This window comes from Eptatretus burgeri, chromosome 10, assembly GCF_056783735.1.
Source record: "Eptatretus burgeri isolate ZD-2024b chromosome 10, Ebu_testis_v1, whole genome shotgun sequence".
Taxonomy (NCBI): domain Eukaryota; kingdom Metazoa; phylum Chordata; class Myxini; order Myxiniformes; family Myxinidae; genus Eptatretus; species Eptatretus burgeri.
Window position 1 is genome coordinate 63,247,625 of NC_140970.1, and position 19,877 is coordinate 63,267,501.

General features: G+C 46.9%; 1 protein-coding gene across 8 annotated transcripts in view; it reads left to right on the forward strand.

Annotated features, from left to right (window-relative positions):
• Positions 1-19,877, forward strand: part of LOC147018714 (calcium/calmodulin-dependent protein kinase type II subunit alpha) — a 226,493-nt gene that overhangs the window by 47,212 nt on the left and 159,404 nt on the right. For all 8 annotated transcript variants that reach the window (XR_015062497.1, XR_015062499.1, XM_085898674.1 and 5 more), the window contains one exon: positions 2,450-2,515. Coding sequence is in view for 6 of the 8 variants with exons in the window: in XM_085898674.1 (XP_085754800.1) it covers positions 2,450-2,515 (66 nt within the window). In the remaining 2 variants the exon portion in view is untranslated. The remainder of the gene's footprint in view (positions 1-2,449; positions 2,516-19,877) is intronic.

Consider the following 19,877-nt stretch of genomic DNA (forward strand, 5'->3'; position numbering starts at 1 on the left):
CTCTCTAGAAAATCATTTTTTTCTATTTGCTACACTCTCACTATCTCTCTCCAAAACGACTGTCTGACAACCCCCTCCCCCTACCCCCTCCCCCAATCTCTTAATAATCCTCTTAAGGAGGTTCAGTCATCCAAACTCCTGTGTCTCACCATCAGCCATGATCTTTCTTTGGCAGACCACATTTCAAAGTTGGCCTCCAATGCCAGCTGCTGATTGGGCATCCTGTGTCATACAAAGTCCTTCCTTGACTCACCTGAACTCCTATCCACCTACATGGCCTTCATCCACAGCTTTATGGAGTGTTGCCCTCCCCTATGGGCTGGCTCCCCTGCCTCACATCTTGCTCAGTTTGATGCTGTGGAAATCAAGGCCTTCAAGAGCATTGGAATCTCCCACGCTGAAGCCGAGTCTAATGGCTTATCACTCTGCCATCGCAGACAGATCAGTGGTCTCTCTGTTTTTAGATCGGTGGTCTCTGTTTTCTAAGACCTTTCTGGTCTTTCACTCTCTGCTCTTTCCTTGCCCTCAGGTTTCTGCAGGTTTCTTAATTTTCCAGTTTTTCATCCTTGGAGTTTCCTTCTGCCTGATGTTGGCTTCAGGGTTGGGGTGGTGGGCTTGGGATCCTCGGGTCCTGAGTTCAAATCCTGCTTGGCTGGTGAATTAATACCAGGTGGGGTTGACTCTGCCTGTCATCCTTCTGAGGTCGGCAAAAATGAGTGCCGGCATGCTGGTATCCTGTGTCGGAGTGGCGACCCATCCAGGATTGTGCCCAACAGCCAAGGAAACTGCTTCGGCAGCACCAATGCTCTGCACAGAGTATGGTCCCAATGGATGGATGGATGGGTTGACTCAGCCTGTCATCCTTCTGAAGTTGGCAAAATGAGTATCAGCTTTCTGGGATGATTGAGCCATTCAAGTATGCTGTGTTGGAGTGGTGACCTGTCCAGGATTGTGCCCATTCGCCCAGGAGACTGCTTCGGCAGCGCCGGCGCTCTGTACAGAGTATGGTCCCAATGGATTGGATTGGAGTTTCCTTCTCCATGCATGTGTGTTTTGCATTCTGTTCTTGGCTGATCCATCTTGATACATTCAGTGTGCTCGCTCTTCTATGAGCCATGACTATGTACAGTATGTTTAAAAAAAAATAAGAAGAAGAATTAAAATTGGGCTATTTGGAGTTTGTAAATTTTGTCATTCAGCAATGCTGTCAAGAAGTTTAATGAGTGTTATTGGATGTGAAATCCTCCATGGATGACTGGAATGTACTTCATAGCTTGATAAGTTTGTATCTTAGTGGACTGTTTTTGATGATTTGTGTTGTGTTAAACCTAATGAGTGTCTTTGCCATCTCTCCATCGGAAGTCTAGCAACTTCCTGCTAAATAATGAATTGTTGAGAATTCATAACCTCTCTTACTGTCCCATTTCTACATACTTTATGATTGTTCCAATACTTTTGGTGATACTGCAGGAATGTTTGAAAACTGCCTTTAATTTTGTGGGTATTTTGAGCCCGCTGGACTGACATGCCAGAGGTTGTGAGTTTAACTCGCGCTGAAAGGAGCAGTGTTAAGGATTTGGATTCAAACTTGAAGCCAAAACCCAAACTTTAATTTCAATAGAATTACCATGTCACTAAATTGGATTGTCTAAGAAAAAAAACAAAAAAACCCAGCTGGCTCATTAATGACCTTTAATGAGGGACTAATCTGTCGGTGTCTCTTGGTCTGTCCTACATATGATGCGAGTCCACACACACACTATGATCGATACTTAATGCCCTTATGGCATATGGCCTGGGTACTGAAATAGTATTGTCTAAAAGTCTCCCTTAAAAAAAAGTGTCAATGTATAGTCATGCTGAGAATACAACCCCCATAAATCAATTAACCCAGCATTCAAAAGACATTGTCATCTACGTCACCAAACAGTGCCACCAATCTTTCATCCCCACTGTGACTGATGTAATCTCGGTACAAACATTCCCTTTAGATGCCCATAATTATGGAGGGCATTGAAGAGCAAATTGTTGCTATCTTGTCGTGAGAGACTATCAAACAGATTTTTCCGATTCACATAAAAGTAATTTCTTGCACTAATTAGTACAATATACTCTCTTGTTAAGAGGAATGGTATTTTGGACAAATACCACTGAAATAAGAGCAATTTTTTTTTGTACCTTATTTGTGTATTTATTTATTTGCTATTATTTTAGAAACATTTGTCTTGAAGACTGTTGTTAACAAAACAACAATAACACATAGAAACACCAGTTGGCATTTATTGTGATACAAACATGAAAAAAACCCACTGAAAATATTATGTCTTTGTGACATTGATAAAGAGTTTCTGCGGTGTTGAAATTCCGAAGTATCTGCAGAGCCGAATACACATGTGAATGATTTTACTAAATATTTAGTGTCATATTATTTGATGCCTTTTCTTGGCAGGGTAACTGGTGGTGAACTCTTTGAAGACATTGTTGCAAGAGAGTACTATAGCGAAGCCGATGCCAGGTAGGAAGGGAACCAGGTATGGTGGGGGAATGGCATGTTGAGGAAATCTCGTGTAATTGCGGTTGATTCACGCTCATGACAAAAAGGTGTGATTGCTGTGGCATTTCCACCAGGAAGCTAATTCCTTGATAGGGACAGATTACAGATTTAAAGGCTAACTTTTCCAGCCGTTGAAATTGTTAACCCTGTCTTTTCTTTCCTATGCTCAGTAAAGTGAGAGCACTCCACTGCTAATAACGAGAAGCTCCTGCATGCAATCCACGGCTGCGGAATTTTATGGAATCTTGTAGGCTAATACGTTGGTTAACTTGTCAATAATATTATTGAGTTAACCCTTGGACTTGAATCTCTTCAAATCACTTAACTTTGCAAAAAACAAAATGCTCATAGCTGAGTAGAGTTAAAGGGTAAACTATAGAGTTCATAGATATGTATTTTTTTTCCTGGAAACTCAAGTTAGTGCTGATTTTAGCTTCATATGGGGATTGATAATGGGGGTATGCCTGGTGTTCGCTTAATGGTTAGGGTGGTGGCCTTGAGATCCTAGGATGCTGAGTTCAAATCCCACTCTTTGTTGAATTAATACCAGGTAGGGTTGACTCTGCCTGTCATCTTTCCAAGGTCGGAAAAATGTGTGACAGCTTGCTGGTATCCTGTGTCAGAGTGGCGACCCATCCAGAATTGTGCCCAATAGCCAAGGAGACTGCTTAGGTAGCACCAACGCTCTGCAATGAGTATGGTCCCAATGGATGGATAGTGGGGATAGAGGGGAGATAATAGTGGGGGTAGGGGGGAGATAATAGAGGTGCTGGAACATAACCCCAATATTCCCATGGATTCTATATTACCATGAACCAGTTACTGGCTTCAAAGTCTGTGAATTCGAGTTTCATGCCAATGTGAAGGAATTCTTCAAAAGATGATGAGCAGTGAAGGAGTAGAGAGAAAAAGCACGGATACTGAAGATAAATTCTTCGACTACAGAACCAAAACTTGTCTGATCATTTAGCTCTATAGAGCAGTACTTCATCACCTGAAGAAATTTGTCATCATGTTTCAGTCAAAGGAAAGCAAGGTCGACAAGCTATATGATGAGCAGAAACAGCTGGCCACAAAGTTTCTTTGTAACGTCATCAAGCCTGAGGTTTTGATGAGGTTAACGTACAAGTATTAGACACTAGCAATCATCTTCCTTGGAAGTATCTTCACTAAAAGTCAGACAACGTGCATCTTGTCAAGCTACGGCAAGGACAAGACAGTTCCAACGTTCATGGAGAAAACTAAAGAAGCTTCCATCCGATGCATCTCCTTGTTGTAAAAAAACGCCGATCAACAACAATCTACTCAAAGCCATGTCAGCCCTTGATCCTGTTGAGAGGCAGCATGAGACTACACAGTACGAGCTGAAAAGCTGCCATTATTGACCACCAACTTTATCAAGGGTGAGGACATGGATGACTATGATATGGAGGTCAGAGGTTACAGCATCAATGGCCACTTGCCCATCTAGATGAAAAGTTGGACCTGTGGTAGGCTCGGGTGGGGAAAATGGGAGATATGCATTTCTCACATGTGTTGTCAAAGCAATACACTCCTGTTTCCATGGGCCCATGGTGGAGAGTACTTTCAACATCATGGAGAACATCTTGGATGATAGATGCCCAAACATGAGGATAAAATAACGTGCTTTGATATGCAGAGCTAATCATGAGCTAGTGTTGATAAGGACATGAAATCTGTTGAGTTGTTTTACTATTCTGAGCCAAGGTGAACCCTATATTGTGCAAAAACTTGTGTCTGGCATATCGTGCAGGCCAAGACCTGAAAGCAGTAAAAATGTTGAAAGAGAGAGAAAAACATAGATCAAGTGGTGTTGTGGTTTCAATCAAGATTCCTCTGTCAAAGAGGAAATTCCATGAAATCATGTGAGAGACAGAAAAGGCTGAACTTGCACATGAGAGCAGGCTTGCGTCAACATTCATAAAACTACAGGAAATGTATATGTCAGTGTAGAACCAAGGAGACTGTTCCAGTTAAAGGGACTCCTAGTTGATTCAAATTACTTGCAATTCATAAGTGTTGTTTAAGATTAGTTACTTTCATTCTGTGCTCAATTTGAATGTGCAGACTTGCTGTGGAAACTGTTAACAGAAGGTTTGCTTTGCTTTACACTCTCACTTGTCATTTCTATGAATTTAAGGTTCCTGAGTAATCCTTACTATAATTCACGGACCAGTGTTTGGGTGTTTGTTTGTTTGTCGCGCTACTCCTCCAACAGTTCTGGGCCAATTACATCCAGACTTGCTACATGGGATCAGCATAACCCCACTTAATGTATAGGGGTGTTTTTATCTTTGTTGATGGTCTTGGGGGGGGGGGGTGTATGAGGAGGAGGAGGGGGGGTGGATGCAAATTATCCATGTAAATGTGTATCATGTAGCGCCACCTCCATGTGGGTATTACAAGTCTCCACCATTTACAGTACAGTATTCCTGTCCCCACGTTTTCCAGTGCTGTGAGGTGTTTTCAGTTAAAAACAGCAGGTATGTTTTTGCTTCATGCACTGGAGAAATGGATCATGTTATCAAATTAAATCTCAATAGTGGAACTTAAACTCTTTGTCTTGCAATTAATCTCAGCAATTATAAGTTAATAATAAACTATAAGGGTAGAAGAAATACCTCCACCACATAATGCCTGATCCACGAGAACATGCTGGGCCCAATACATTTTTGAAATATCATGCTACGTATCGTTTTTGGCCCTATCTCTCAATGGTGAAGAATCCCTTGTTATTAAATAATTATCGATCCAGATCCGGATCCGGATCTTCACTAAAATCGAATCATTTCTTCCTTGTCACACCAGCCGACCTGTTCACCAAATGTCATCCGGATCCATCCACAACTTTTTGAGTTTTCCATCACACAGACAGACATACAGAGAAACAAGCAAACAAACAAAGAGACAAAGAGGGGGTGAAAATATAACCTCCTTCACCCTCTGTGATGGAGGTAATGATATTGCAGTAAGAGTTGAGTAGTTTTGCAGTTGGTTCAGAATAATTATTTTTACAACAATAATATAAGAAACAAACATTCCTTGGCTTACTTTGATGTCCTGTTTGTCCAGATTTTCACTTACCGTAATCTTCATTAAATATACCGTAGTGAAAATTTGGACAGTATTATTGGAGTCAAAGCTTGGCTAGAATGAACCAGATTTAAGGGAATGCAATTATTGGTTCACGAGCACCAGCCAGAATGACCACTATATTCGTTATGTCTGTGTGTCTGTCTGTCCAGAGCATAACTCCATAGACTTTGATCCGATCTTGATGAAACTTGGTTATGTGTTCGATATCAATGTCTAGTTGTGCTTTCCTGGATGAGGGCGTGCTACGCCCATTGTTAGTGGAGCCATGCCCAAAAAATAGCCATTTTTAGGGGGTAGTCGGATTAAAAATCTATCTTCTCCGAGGGAATTGACTGCATGGAATGGGTTCTTCGGTATTCGAATAGCAAAATGAATTATCTAAAACTTGTTGTTGTCCGATTTTTCATTTTCGTCCCAAGGTCAAGGTCACAAGGTCAAAACTTAGAAAATTGTGAATTTTGACATAAAAATCATACGACCGCCCAAACTTTGAGAGCTGGGATGACAATATTTTTATGCATAATCTTGAGGTCATTCCCCACCTAAAGTCTTGAAACCATTTTGCTCTATCTTGAACACCTTGCCCGTGGCGCCCCCTTCAAGTTTGTTTTTACGCTGATTTCATCAAAGTCTGGATAATCCGAGGAGTGTGAAATGCCATATAGCCTATATGACGTTATATTGTTTCTGGAATGTTCCAGAGGAAGTTTTGCACCAAAGGTCATAATCCTTAACCTTTGACCTCTAAAGGCCACAAAGGTCAAATTTTCAAAGTTGTGGGAATTGAACCGGGTTTTCGACCTTCTTCGATGAACTAACTCCAATAAGCTATAGCACTTATCCTGTTTCCTTATTTTAGTGTCCACAACATTGTTTTGTGACCTTTAAAGGTTATACAAAGGTCAAATTTTGAAAGTTGTTGAACGAAACCGGATTTTTGACATTTTGCAGCTGTTGATTGAAGGCTACTATAATTAATTATAACTTGGTCAAAAATTATCACATTGTCTCATCCTTGACTTCTGAAACAATCTGCATCGTCAAATACCGCTCGTGAACCATTGTCTTCTTCATACTTGTATTTCTTTAAAAATTTTATGCTGCGGAATGCCCCCAGAACCCTCTCGCATGTAGGGTTTGCATGGAAATTCCCCTGAATTTTTTTTTTTTTTTAATTTGCTCACATCCTTGCAATGGAGAAAATAGCAGGAGAAGAAACCTAGAGCAGGAATAATTTTGCACGTTTCTCTGAATAAATTATTATTCAAGCCTTGATGCATTGCCAAATGGTTTATTGATCAGACGGTGAAGTCACTGCTTCTTGTCAGCTATATCTTCCCACCACTTGAGATAAATCGAAGCAGAGCAAGCTGAGTCCACAGACTCTGCAGGAAAATGCAGCACAGATGGTAAAACCTGGATTCTTCACACCAAGGGCAGACGTAGAAACAATAAGTGTTCCAGAATGACTCACGGGTAAAAACAGCACATATAGCACTTTCCCACACAAGCAATGATGCATAACGTACTTCTGTACTGTAAATATATTGATGAATGTTAACTCGGTATCACGTACTAACGCTTTCTCGAGCGTGAACACTGCAGATGGACAGTGACCATCAAGGATGGCAAAAACTGCCAGCATCGAGCATAAAGCCATCGAACACTTTCATTAACAATCAGTGGCCATCAGTAAGATGTCAGTAAACAAAAAATAAGAGGGGAGGAGGAGGGGAGATGCAGGGAGAGAGGAGAGCAGGGGAGAGGAGGGGAAGGGGGAACGGTGGTGGGTGGGGTACGAGAGGGTGGGGAGTGGAGGGAAGAAGCAAGGCAGGCACATTTGCATTTCTTTTACCTTGTACTGTATATTCCTACAGTTAGTGGGGCAACTTAGCATAACAATTGTGCATTTTATGAGGAAAGCACCAAATTTGGCACACTAGTAGCCGAACATATTAGGAACATATTTGGATATTGGGCCATCTCAAATTCAGCCGCTGATGGCTGTGGCAGCCATTTTCCACTGCCATCAAAAATTTTGAGATGGCCCAATATCCAAATCTGTTCATAATATTGTTACGGTTGTGGAAATTCGCATTACACCATAAAGATTCCTCAGGTGAGATATATCGGTAAGTTCATGTGTAGTTAGCCCAAACCCTTTGTATAGAGGGAATATGTGTGATTCATCCGGGCTGCGACGCTTTGAGTTTGCCATTTTTCTTTCTCTATTGTTATTTTGGACCATTAAACCGCCAACAACGCAAACAGCCACTACCTTTACCTTCACAACTCCATCCCGCAAACATCGCTTCACCGCCATTCCCAAACGACGCCCGCCAACCACCAAACCACGACAGCAAATCTCCCACCACCTTCGCCTATCTCCTTCTACAACCATCGACCACACCAATCAACGCCAAACGTCGTGCTGTCCAGGGCCCGTTCGGTAATTGATGCCGAACGCGTCGAACCGCGGGTACGAATGCGTTCCTCTCAGGGAGAAATTCGGATCAAAAAGGCTTCGCGCCCCCTTTTCTCCGTCCAATGGGCGAGCGTCAGGCGGTATGGCCCCGCCTCCAAGCGCGATGAAAGTGGATTCTTCACGAGAGGAATTCGGATCAAAAGAGGTTCACGCCCCCTTTTTGCCGCACCAATGGCTGAACAGAGGGTGGCCCCACCTCCAATCACGTTTTGATCCTGAAATTTGCATATAGGCTCCTCCTCCGGTCTATAAAGACGTGAGCGCAAGGCGACTCGCACGGCTGGTCGGGGCGAGTGAAGACGGGAGTTCGGGTCGAGTGCAGTTCAGTTCGGGTCGAGTGAAGACTGCGGTCGGCATCGAGGTTGCAGTGTGGGGGTCGCTCGTCTCGTCGTTGGTGCCGTCTCGTCGTGGGTTCCAAGCCAGCCAGCCATTCCCCTCTCCCTGAGCATCAGCAATTTCCCCCCCCTCCCTATCCGCGCTGAGATAGTGCCGGGGGGCCCCGTTCCTCCCCCACCCTAAACGTGGTGCCAACCAAACTGCTTGCGCGGAGCATGCCGGAGAGGGCTCGCCGACCAGGCCAGTGGCACGGAGTCGGGGCGCAGCAGCGTGGACATTGCGGCTTGCCCGCCATCGCATCACGAGGACGTGGATAAGACCTTCTCGGTCTCGTGGACCTGGCTGCTCCTCCAGGTTCCATGCACATTTGATCCACGGACCTGTCTGCCTCCTTGCCTGTGAGGGTGGCTTTCAATCCTTTGCTTTTTGGAATGAGTGATGTGGCGCCGAGTCCCGACAAGTAGAACTGTATAAGTGTTGTAAATAATTGCCCTTTTATTCGGTCGTATTGCTTTTGTCTTGACTGTTATTTGTTGCATTTTGTCTTGACTGTAATATACATGCCTTCCGTGTTTCCGTAATAAATGTGCATTGCTTGTTGAACTGTTTCCCGCTTTGCTTCGTCTCCTTCCTTTTATTGAATCTCCATCTTGCATCACGTAAGGGATTGATAGTGGGTTTAAAACGCCCTGTAAATAAGCTGAACCGTCGAGGTCGATGATAATTCCGCTCGGTTATCTCTACAGCACGGAACGAGCCGCTTAAGCGGTTCGTGTCCGGAGTCAACCTGTGGCGTGGTACAACTCCTCGGTACGCTACTCGCGCGAGTACTTAGGTAAATCGACCATTCGGCGATCGGACCCTATTTCGCATGGGTAGAATGCGGACTGAGTTGTGGTGAGGTTAAACCCCCACCCGTGACTGGCTCCGGGCAGTAGGTCCCAGAGGGTCACGACTGAATTGTCCGTTCCGGTGGGCGAGGCGGCCGCTTTTGGCAACACGCGGTCGTTCGCACACCGGCGGGCGCAAATTCGTAACACTGGTGTCAGGAGTGGGATGCAAACTCTCCCGTCTCCAGGCTAAATTCACGGGGATCGGACCAGGGGTGTGCGAGGCGACCCCCCGTTCCCCCCCCCCAAATTACGAGCAGGCCAAATTAATCTCTTACGAGAAACAAGATGGAATCTCAAGGCGAGAGGGTGCCGGGGGTAGATATGGATGTAGAATTTTTAGAATCCATGGCTCAGGATGAAATCACCGAGCAGGAAATGCTGGTTGTGCAGGAGCAACCTCCCCCACAAACGAACCCGGAGCCCAAAATGGGCGCGGCAGTGGTCGCGATGGATGACACCCCCACCCCTCCCTCGTTAAGGCCCTTCCCCGGCCCCCAGCGAAACCACAACCGATAATGGCGGATCGCTCCTGCTTGGGCCATCGGACATCGCACAGCTGATGCTGATGATGCAAACAAATGCGCGACAGTGAAATGAAAAAATAGATGGCATGAACGAAAAGATGGATGGAAATACGCAACAAATGAAGGAAATAAAAACAAATTCGTGCAGGATGAATAACAAAATGAATGCGAATATGCAACAAATGAAAAAGGAAATAAAGGAAGAATTGAAGAAAGAAATAAAAAACAACATGGAGGCAAATACTGCGGGGTGAAATGCAGCGTGTGGGGCGATGCCTGCAGGCGGGCATGATGGCGGCGCCACGTGCTGGAGCGAACGAGCTGGAGGGGAGTGCAACGGCTGTCAGGCCCGCAATGGAAGCGGGTGAGGAGAAAATAATACGGGAGACGGGTAAGACGAGACACGAGGTGGCAGAAATAATAATGGTGATAAGGGAGTTAATGGGTGGGAGGTGACAGAAATGCAAATAGAGACACGGGAGATAGAGGGTGAATTAGACGGGGTTAAAAACGAGCGCACACACCACACACACTGAGTTAGTGGAGGATAATGGGGGGGGGGAGCTGGCAGAATGTGTGGAGACCCGGTGCGAGCAGCTGGATGGCCTCCGTCGGGAACGGAGGGAGACGCTGTTCTCCCTTGAAGCGAGTCACGACGAGGTGGGTTCGGTCATGCCAGGCGAGTTCGAGGGGGCGAGTGCTGCGGACAGGTGCACGGGCAGCTTGGTGGGTATGGAGGCCCCAGGAGCCCTGGAGGTGACCCGATTCCCCAGTGTGATTGTCCCGGTGTGTGTGGTGAAAGGTGTGAGCGCGCCCCCGTGTGTGAGTGGTGTGGTCACAAGTGTGCCAGAGTGCGTGCTTCCCAGCACGCCGTGTGTGGATGAGGCACTGGGTGTGAGTGTGACCGCGTGTGTGAGTGAGCGGCCGAGTGTGAGAGGGACAGCGTGTGTAGGGTCGCTGTGTGTAAGGGAGATGACGGTGGGCATGCGGGAGCACGCAACCGCATCTCCCGGGGTGAGTGTGATGGAGTGGAGTCTGAGCGTTGTAACACGCAGGTGTGCGTGGATTGAATGGAGACGGCGACAGAGGGACAGAGGTCGGGTAGCGGCCGTAGCTATTTTGAGCACCGCGCCGGGTTTACACGGCGGCAAGCGCGAGGTTCGTGCTGTGGTACGCACGATGCCGCCACGAGCGCGCTTGGGGGAGTGAAACCCGGTCCGGAAACACCAGCGGTGAATGTTGCCGATCCCGCGGACGGACAAAGGTTAGGCAGGATTACGGATTTGGAACGGATGGGTTCTCCACGCGGGCGGGTGTGTGAAGTTCCAATGGGCAGAGCACATGCGTTAGCGTGGGGAACCCCTCGAAACGCGAAGCTTGTTTTTTTTTTTTGATGCGCCGGGTGACGTCATGGCTGCGTGTATGGTTGGAATCCGGCAGGAGGGTGAATCTCTGCCGGATGGTACCATCCAAGAGGGATGAGGGACGCGAACAGCTGCCATGACATCACGCCAAAGGTGCGCGGCTGTAAATTGCCGCGCTGGTGCGCAGGTTGCGAGTTGCCGCACTGGTGCTGCGCAAAAGGAATAAAAAAGAAAGCAAGCCTCGCTTTCGGGTGAACAGGATTCCCAGGCAAGGGGTGGAAGACCTCCTTGCCTGGGCACAGGATACAACTAGTTAGGGGGAAGGGTTAGCTTTGATAGACCGACTTCATGGGGCAGGGGTAAGTCCTCATGGAGGCCGTGGAATGGATTAGGTAGAGGGATCCAGTGCAGATTTAGGAAGGGAGATGGGAAATAAGATTTGAGGAAAAGACAGACTGTGAGTGTGTAGAGGGGACGTAGCTTAGCTACGTAGGTTAAAAGGAACGTGCTGTAGTTTAAGGGACGACGTGGGAGCACGAGGTAGTTAGGGGATGTAGTCAGCAGGATGGCAGTGATCGGCGATGTCTGAGTTGAGAATTGATGGATTGAAACATGTTGAGTGAGTGAGGCCAGCGGGTCTGAGTGAATGGAGTGAATGTGGTATGCATGGTGCGATGAGTGATTGCAGGAAGGAGTGATTCCCGCCCAAGGGACCACGGGGTCAGTGTAAAGTGAGTTAGTGGGTTAGTTAAATTGACAAAATGGAGGTCGTTTTGTTGTTGGTGGGAAAGTAGGCTCGAAACCCGTTTGGAGGGGTGCAGGAGCCCTGTTGACGAGATGGGAGCGTGGCTGCGAAAGGTGAGTATCACTGAGTGGGTACCCCGGGCACCGGGCTAGTCGGCCGTGGTAGGCCAAGGGCCCATGGGGGGGCCAGGATAGCGTTGTGGGCACGGTTGCGCCCGCATGATGCAGGGGCCCGGGGCGCCATTAGCCGCGTGGGCAGTGCATTGGGCAGGGCACCCAGGGAATGGGCCCTGGGCGCCAGCCTGCCACGTGAGCGTTTCAGGGGGAGTCGCCAGGGAGAGCACTCCCCAGTGTTTTAGGGAGCTGGTAGGCTCGGAGGCAGTGTAGTGCCCAGGGGTGCCATAGCCGGAGAATCGGTAGAGGGTAGTTCCTGCTAAGGGAGCCACGCGTCCCAGCCACGAAACCGTGTGAGGGCACGGGCGGAAAATTGGGGGCATGGCCCGAAATTGTGAGGACACCAACACAGACGACGGGAATCTGGGTTGATAGAACCAATAGTTTAAGCGAGAGGCGCTTGTTGAAAGCCCCGGGGTAGTTTAAAAGTTAAATGGATGGGGTAGATAGGAAGTGTACCCCTCCGCACCATCCATCCCTTCGCTCTCGTAGTGGGCCGCTGGACCCACTTTACGTTAAGATCGCTGAACTCCGAGGAGGTCATCTTGAGGCTTGAGTTGGGCCTCGACACAGGACGCCAGCTCTCCCTCATTCCCCTCCAGGAAGGGAACGTAGGGGTTGGGAGTAGGCTAGGTGACAGGATAGGTTAGCCGAACAGAGACAGTAAAGGGGGTTAGGGGACGATTTATAGAGGGGAAGTAAAAAAAAAAAAAAAAAAAAAAAGGTTGGGAGGGAGGCAGTAAGTAGGTCCGAGCCCTCCTTCTGAGTGGCCAGCACCACCGCACCCCCTCCACCAACCTCCACTGAAAGGCAAAGGCTGGCCAACTTCATCGGCTGGCTGTGTTACTTTAAGGCCTGTGCCGTCCCACTTCATCGGCTGGCTGTTTACTTCAAGGCCTGTGCCGGCCCACTTCGTCTGCTGGCTGTCACTGCAAGGCCTGTGCCGGTCAGCTTCACTGCCGGCTGTGTTTGCTACAGCGGCCCTGTTTTGCCATGCTTTACCTGCTGCCTTTGCCATGCCATGCCTACTGCCCTCCTCATCTTTTGACCCCGTTCTGTTTTGCATCCCCCCCCTTGTTCATTGCCATGTGCGCCAGGAACGTCGCGCGGTTTGCGAGGACTGCCCTGTTGGCAGCTGCAACACGGGCCTGCAGTGGCAGCCCGTGCACCGTGTTTGCATCCATCCATTCATCCATTCAACCATCCATCCATCCATCCATTGTGTTCATTGCGTGTGCCACTTGAGCTGGCACGGAGACTGCGTTTGTGCAGCCCATGCACCGTTGTGGTTCACTGCGTTCATTTCAAAAGCGGAGGCCTTGGACTGCATGTGTGCAGCCGGCCACATTCCCTGTCACCTGCATTGCCTAAGCCAGAGACTGCATGCGTGCAGCCTGGCTCCCTGCTAACTGCTTTTCTCTTTGCAGAGTCCATTGATCCTGGGCCATGGTTAGTGTAAATTTTGTAAGGTGAAGATGTACTGTAAATATGAGTGCGCCCCCGGCATGTCTGTCTCGCGCCGGCAATTTATTTAAGTCGTCCGGATGAGTGGGTTTGTTAGTTAGTTACTCAGCCCTCAGGTTATTTATTTTGGGGACACGAATACCATGAATGTCGCACTCAGGGATCCGAAGGTAAAACGTACTAGGGGAGAACTACACATGATGGCACACGAGAATTTGACGACTCGGGACGAGTCTGTAAAAAGGGGAGGGGGTAGTGTTACGGTTGTGGAAATTCGCATTACACCATATAGAGTCCTCAGGTGAGATATATCGATAAGTTCATGTGTAGTTAGCCCAAACCTGTTGTATAGAGGGAATATGTGTGATTCATCCGGGCTGCGACGCTTTGAGTTAGCCATTTTTCTTTCTCTATTGTTATTTTGGACCATTAAGCTGCCAACAACGCAAACAGCCACTACCTTTACCTTCACAACTCCATCCCGCAAACATCGCTTCACCGCCATTCCCAAACGACGCCCGCCAACCACCAAATCACCACAGCAAACCCCCCATCACCTTTGCCTATCTCCTTCTACAACCATCGACCACACCACCAGTCAACACCAAACGTCGTGCTGTCCAGGGCCCATTCGGTAATTGATGCCGAACGCGTCGAGCCGCGGATACGAATGCGTTCCTCTCAGGGAGAAATTCGGATCAAAAAGGCTTCACACCCCTTTTTTCTTCGTCCAATGGGCGAGCGTCGGGCGGTATGGCCCCGCCTCCAAGCGCGATGAATGTGGATTCTTTACGAGAGGAATTCGGATCAAAAGAGGTTCACGCCCCCTTTTTGCCGCACCAATGGCTGAACAGAGGGTGGCGTGGCCCCGCCTCCAATCGCGTTTTGATCCTGAAATTTACATATAGGCCCCTCCTCCTGTCTATAAAGACGTGAGCGCAAAGCGACTCGCGTGGCTGGTCGGGGCGAGTGAAGACGGGAGTTTGGGTCGAGTGCAGTTCAGTTCGGGTCGAGTGAAGACGGCGGTCGGCATCGAGGTTGCGTTGTGGGGGTCGCTCGTCTCGTCGTTAGTGCCGTCTCGTCACGGGATCCAAGCCAGCCAGCCATTCCCCTCTCCCTGAGCATCAGCAATTCCCCCCTCCCCTATCCGCGCTGAGATAGTGCCGAGGGGCCCCGTTCCTCCCCCACCCTAAACGTGGTGCCAACCAAACTGCTTGTGCGGAGCACGCCGGAGAGGGCTCGCCGACCACGCCAGGGGCACGGAGTCAGGGCGCAGCGGCGCGGACATTGCTGCTTGCCTGCCATCGGGTCATGAGGCCGCGGGTAAGACCTTCTCGGTCTCGTGGACCTGGCCGCTCCTCCAGGTTCCACGCACATTTGGTCCACGGACCTGTCTGCCTCCTTGCCTGTGAGGGTGGCTTTCAATCCTTTGCTTTTTGGAATGAGTGATGTGGCGCCGAGTCCCGCCAAGTAGAACTGTATAAGTGTTGTAAATAATTGCCCTTTTATTCGGTCGTATTGCTTTTGTCTTGACTGTTATTTGTTGCATTTTGTCTTGACTGTAATATACGTGCCTTCCGTGTTTCCGTAATAAATGTGCATTGCTTGTTGAACTGTTTCCCGCTTTGCTTCGTCTCCTTCCTTTTATTGAATATCCATCTTGCATCACGTAAGGGATTGATAGTGGGTTTAAAACGCCCTGTAAATAATCTGAACCGTCGAGGTCGACGATAACTCCGCTCGGTTATCTCTGCAGCACGGAACGAGCCGCTTAAGCAGTTCGTGTCCGGAGTCAACCTGTGGCGTGGTACAACTCCTCGGTACGCTACTCGCGCGAGTACTTAGGTAAATCGACCATTCGGCGATCGGACCCTATTTCGCACGGGTAGAATGCGGACTGAGTTGCGGTGAGGTTAAACCCCCACCCGTGACTGGCTCCGGGCAGTAGTTCCCGGAGGGTCACGACTGAATTGTCTGTTCCGGTGGGCGAGGCGGCCGCTTTTGGCAACACGCGGTCGTTCGCACGCCGGCGGGCGCGAATTCGTAACAATATGATAGGCTACTAGTGTGCCAAATTTGGTGCTTTTCTCACAAAATGCACAATTGTTATGCTTTTTTTTTTAGCTAAGTTGCCCCACTAAGTGTGATTGTAGACTTTTCATGATGCAACAATTGTAATGGTGTGATTCATTAATTGTGCGTGGTTTGGGATTTCACTGAATTCATACTTTTGTAACAAATCACGAAATTATATTTGTTTTGAATCAAATAAAACTGCTACTGCACATCACTATGGAATCCCCTCTCCCCTCCCCAAAAAATGTTATTTCAAACTTTTATGTCTTTAGGCCCAAAAGATGAGCGGATGTTGCATTTTAAATCTCAAATATATCTTCCCTCCTCTCAATTATATTTCTGCTCCTTTTAAGCCAATTCCACTTGTTCACCATGGTCCTTAATTATTAACCCTCTTCAGGTGATATTCTTGGATGACTGTGGAGACAGAGATCAATATCTCAAGGTGTTAATTTGTTACTTATCATGAATAGTATTGGTCGTAAAAGAGCAGCCAACCACATGGAATGTAATGCTCACACTTCCGATGATTACCGTCTATACGCTGGGCAATATCTAAAGATGGCCAAATTAAGGCTTTTATTTACAAGCCTACATGGCCGATGGAAACAAGGAAAGACAGAAGCAATGATGGATTCCCTGACTTTGCTTGTATTTGGAAGCAATCTCACTGGCCTATAGTTGGGGGAGGGGGGTGGTCTGTTTTTACACACTTCTTGTGGATGGGAGTTATGTTTGCTGACTTCCAGGACGACGGAAGAGGACCAAAGGAGAAGAACAGATCAAATAGAACAGACGAAGGGGAAGCAAGAACGACAAAACGGGACTTTAGAACAATTGCAATCATGCCATCAAGGCCTGTAACTGAAACAGGGTCAAGGCTGACCAATACCTTCTCTACCTTGTCAGGTGAGGAGGATACAAAGTCCAGTAGACAGTGGGTGTAAGGGGGGTAATACCTGGACAGACGGGATGGGCACAAGAGATTTGGAGGCAAACACGGAGTTCAGACGTTCTGCCTTATCTCTGGCAGAGTCTGCAGTAATGCCATTTGAGATGAGAGAGGTGATGGATACACGAGAGACGGACATGACAAGGTGCCACCATGACTTTGAAGAAGAATACTGGCTGAAGAGTTCGGCTTTGAGATTTGCAAGATGGTGTTTTCTGGCGTGCCACAGGATGGGCACACATTTTGTTAGCCTTACAGAAGAAACCAAAGTTGTCGTCAGTCAGGTTAGTTTTCCATGTTGATAAAGGAAGCTGCGTGACTGCAAACTATCTCCACAAGATTCAGTGAACCTATTGGATGCATAGGATTGCCACAGGTGGGATGGGATAAATTGATGGATAAGAGAAAGTAGGTTTTTATGAAAGTATTCTCAGGTGGAATGAATTTCAGGCACTGTGGAAATGGAAGCCCAATCGTTTTGAAGGGGGAAATTTCATTCCCTGTCAGTTGGCCTGTAAGAACTACATTGTCATATTCTGCATCGTCGTTGAGGTTGGCATTGCCAGAAAGGTTTGGACTTTGACTGAAGGATGCAGCATAAGCAATTTCTTTCTCACATTTGTGAAACCCAGCAGATGTGAGCTTGAACTTGCTAAATATGAAGCATAGCAGGCTTTGTGAAACACGGCTTCAGCTGCCACCAAGTCATTCTGACAGCACTAAAGATCTCACACATATCATCATCACTTTTCCTGCCAACATGATTTTGTCACATATTTGGAAGGTACTAGTCATAGCCATCTGCTCAATGTTTTTGTCTGTTAATTTCATTTTGAACAGACCGTGGGAATTGCTCGACACCTGGCCACAATAAATGACTCATTTAAACTTGTATCGTTGCTATAGTTGATGGTCCTGGTGGTGTTGGAGAAGATGCAGATTTTACATGATGCAAGTTTTCCTTTCTTGCCCATGTTTCATAACACTTGGAGTGCCAGTGTACATCAAAACTTGACAGCTTGTCCAAGTCTGGTTTGAGATGCCTGTATGGAGTTCAAGAACAGCAATGTGTTTAAATTTTTTTTAATTTCATTGTTTTTTTTTTATTTTCCACGTGAAACATGGAAATTCTTGAACCACTGTCAATTCAAAAATGGTGCACCACATCCTTTTCACATTGACATTAAACATATGAATTTAATTTTGCACAAATAATAGTCAAAATCGACAGCGCAAGGTAAGTGGAGAATGGAGGCGAATGCTTGAATGATTACAACGAAAACAAATATGAAATGGGTGCAATGGGTCTTGAATTATCTTCTGAACCTTGCACTAAGGAAGTTGCTTCGGTAGCACTCTGTGAAGAGTATGGTACATCAGACAAAGAGAGATACCGTCGATCGAGAACAAGGCAATATACAGGTAAAAAAACAAATGTTGACACGCAGCATATTTTACCAATACTTATCTCAAAGGCTCAAACGCATGAAGATTGTGCAGTTTGGAGACACAGGTCTAGGCATGCTGTTGGAGTTGAACTGAAAGTCATTATTCACCATGTTGTATCATCAGATATGAACTACTGAGTTCTGAAGTGGAGCAAACACCAAGTTTTGAACTGCAAAGCATATAATAACTGAGTAAATCATTATGCTTTCTCTTTTTTTTAACCGTATTGTTATTTTTATTTATTTATTTATTTTTTTACCTCGATCAGGTCAGTTTTATACTTGTTGCTGATATCATGTACCACCTGTCACATGGTCCAGTGGTCAGTGACTAAACTGACCTACACACCAAGCTTTCTTGGTGGAGAAGGTGTCTAGATGCCCTATGGGAATAAAAACAAGACCCGTTGAAATAAGGACGTATGAGCTCTCTGACCCAGCTATAAACTATCAACCCGGTGTTTCACAGGCAGGATGATTCATCAATGTGTGTGCTGTTCCTTGGATGGACGTTAAACGGGAGTCATTCTGCCAGGTGGACGTTAAAGATCCCATGGTGTCCTTCACGAAGAGTAGGGGAGCTACTGCCGACACCATGACCAGATTCCAAACTCCAGCGCTCATCAGCAGAAGGCACTGCGTCAGCAGCACTGCCTCACCCTCAGTCAATGATGCTGCTCGCAGCCTTGTGCTGCAAGGATAAAATAAGATGACCAGACCTCTATGTATAGTATTTAATTGTGATAATATTTTAATTAATTTACTCTGAAAAATTTCCACTCAATTGCGAAAATTTTGAAGCAAGCCATTTTGATCCATATACCCACATAGTTGTTTAGAGTGTGTGTTCTGATTGTCTGACAACAAAACCGATTGCGAATGTCTTTTTTCACATGATCGACTATATGTGCGCCGCTCTAGCGTTGGAACACCAAACAATTGAAATTGTTCTGGTCCTTGATGGAAAAACATTCAATGTTGTCGACCCAAAAACATTACAATAATTAATGTCAATTTTGTTGATATTTCTGTTCAAATTTTGCAGCTTGACAAATCAAATGTTTCTTTCTAAATATTTGCTTAATTGTGGTAGTCCAATAAGATGTACGTTAGATTCAAGGCAACGCCAGGTACTTTTATGGGAGGAGGGAGGGGAAGGGTGGTAGTGGGTGGAGGAGGTAAGGGGGTGTCGTGGGAGTCTGGAGGAAGGGGGTGAGGTCTGAGGAGGCAGGGGGTTGGGGTGGGAGGAGGCAGGGGAATGGGTGGGAGGAGGGAGAGTAAGGGTTGGAGGAGGGCCCTGACGTTGCCCGCCAATGCCGGGTACTTTTGCGAGTCGTCAATAAACCCAAAATATGAACATCGATAATTAATTATTGATTGGGAACTAGCAAGGTATAATATTGAAATTGCAGCACTCCAGGAAACAAGGCTTGCAAATCAAGGATGTCTGAAAGAAAATAACTATATCTTCTTCTGGTCCAGGAAAAGGATTGATGATAGAAGAGAGGTTGGAGTGGGTACTTCATACTTTAAGAAACTGTTCCACCCTCTGACAAGCTCCTTCTGATGGGAGATTTTAATGCCAGGGATGTCGGAGATTTAATGACCCAGGGGCATATTCTGGGTTCTTTGAGCAAAGGCAAGTCCAACTCTAATGGTGACACCTAGATTACTTGAACTATGCGATGAAAAAGGCCCGGCCATCACAAACACCTTTTTTTACTAGAAGGGCACTCGGTAGAGCGC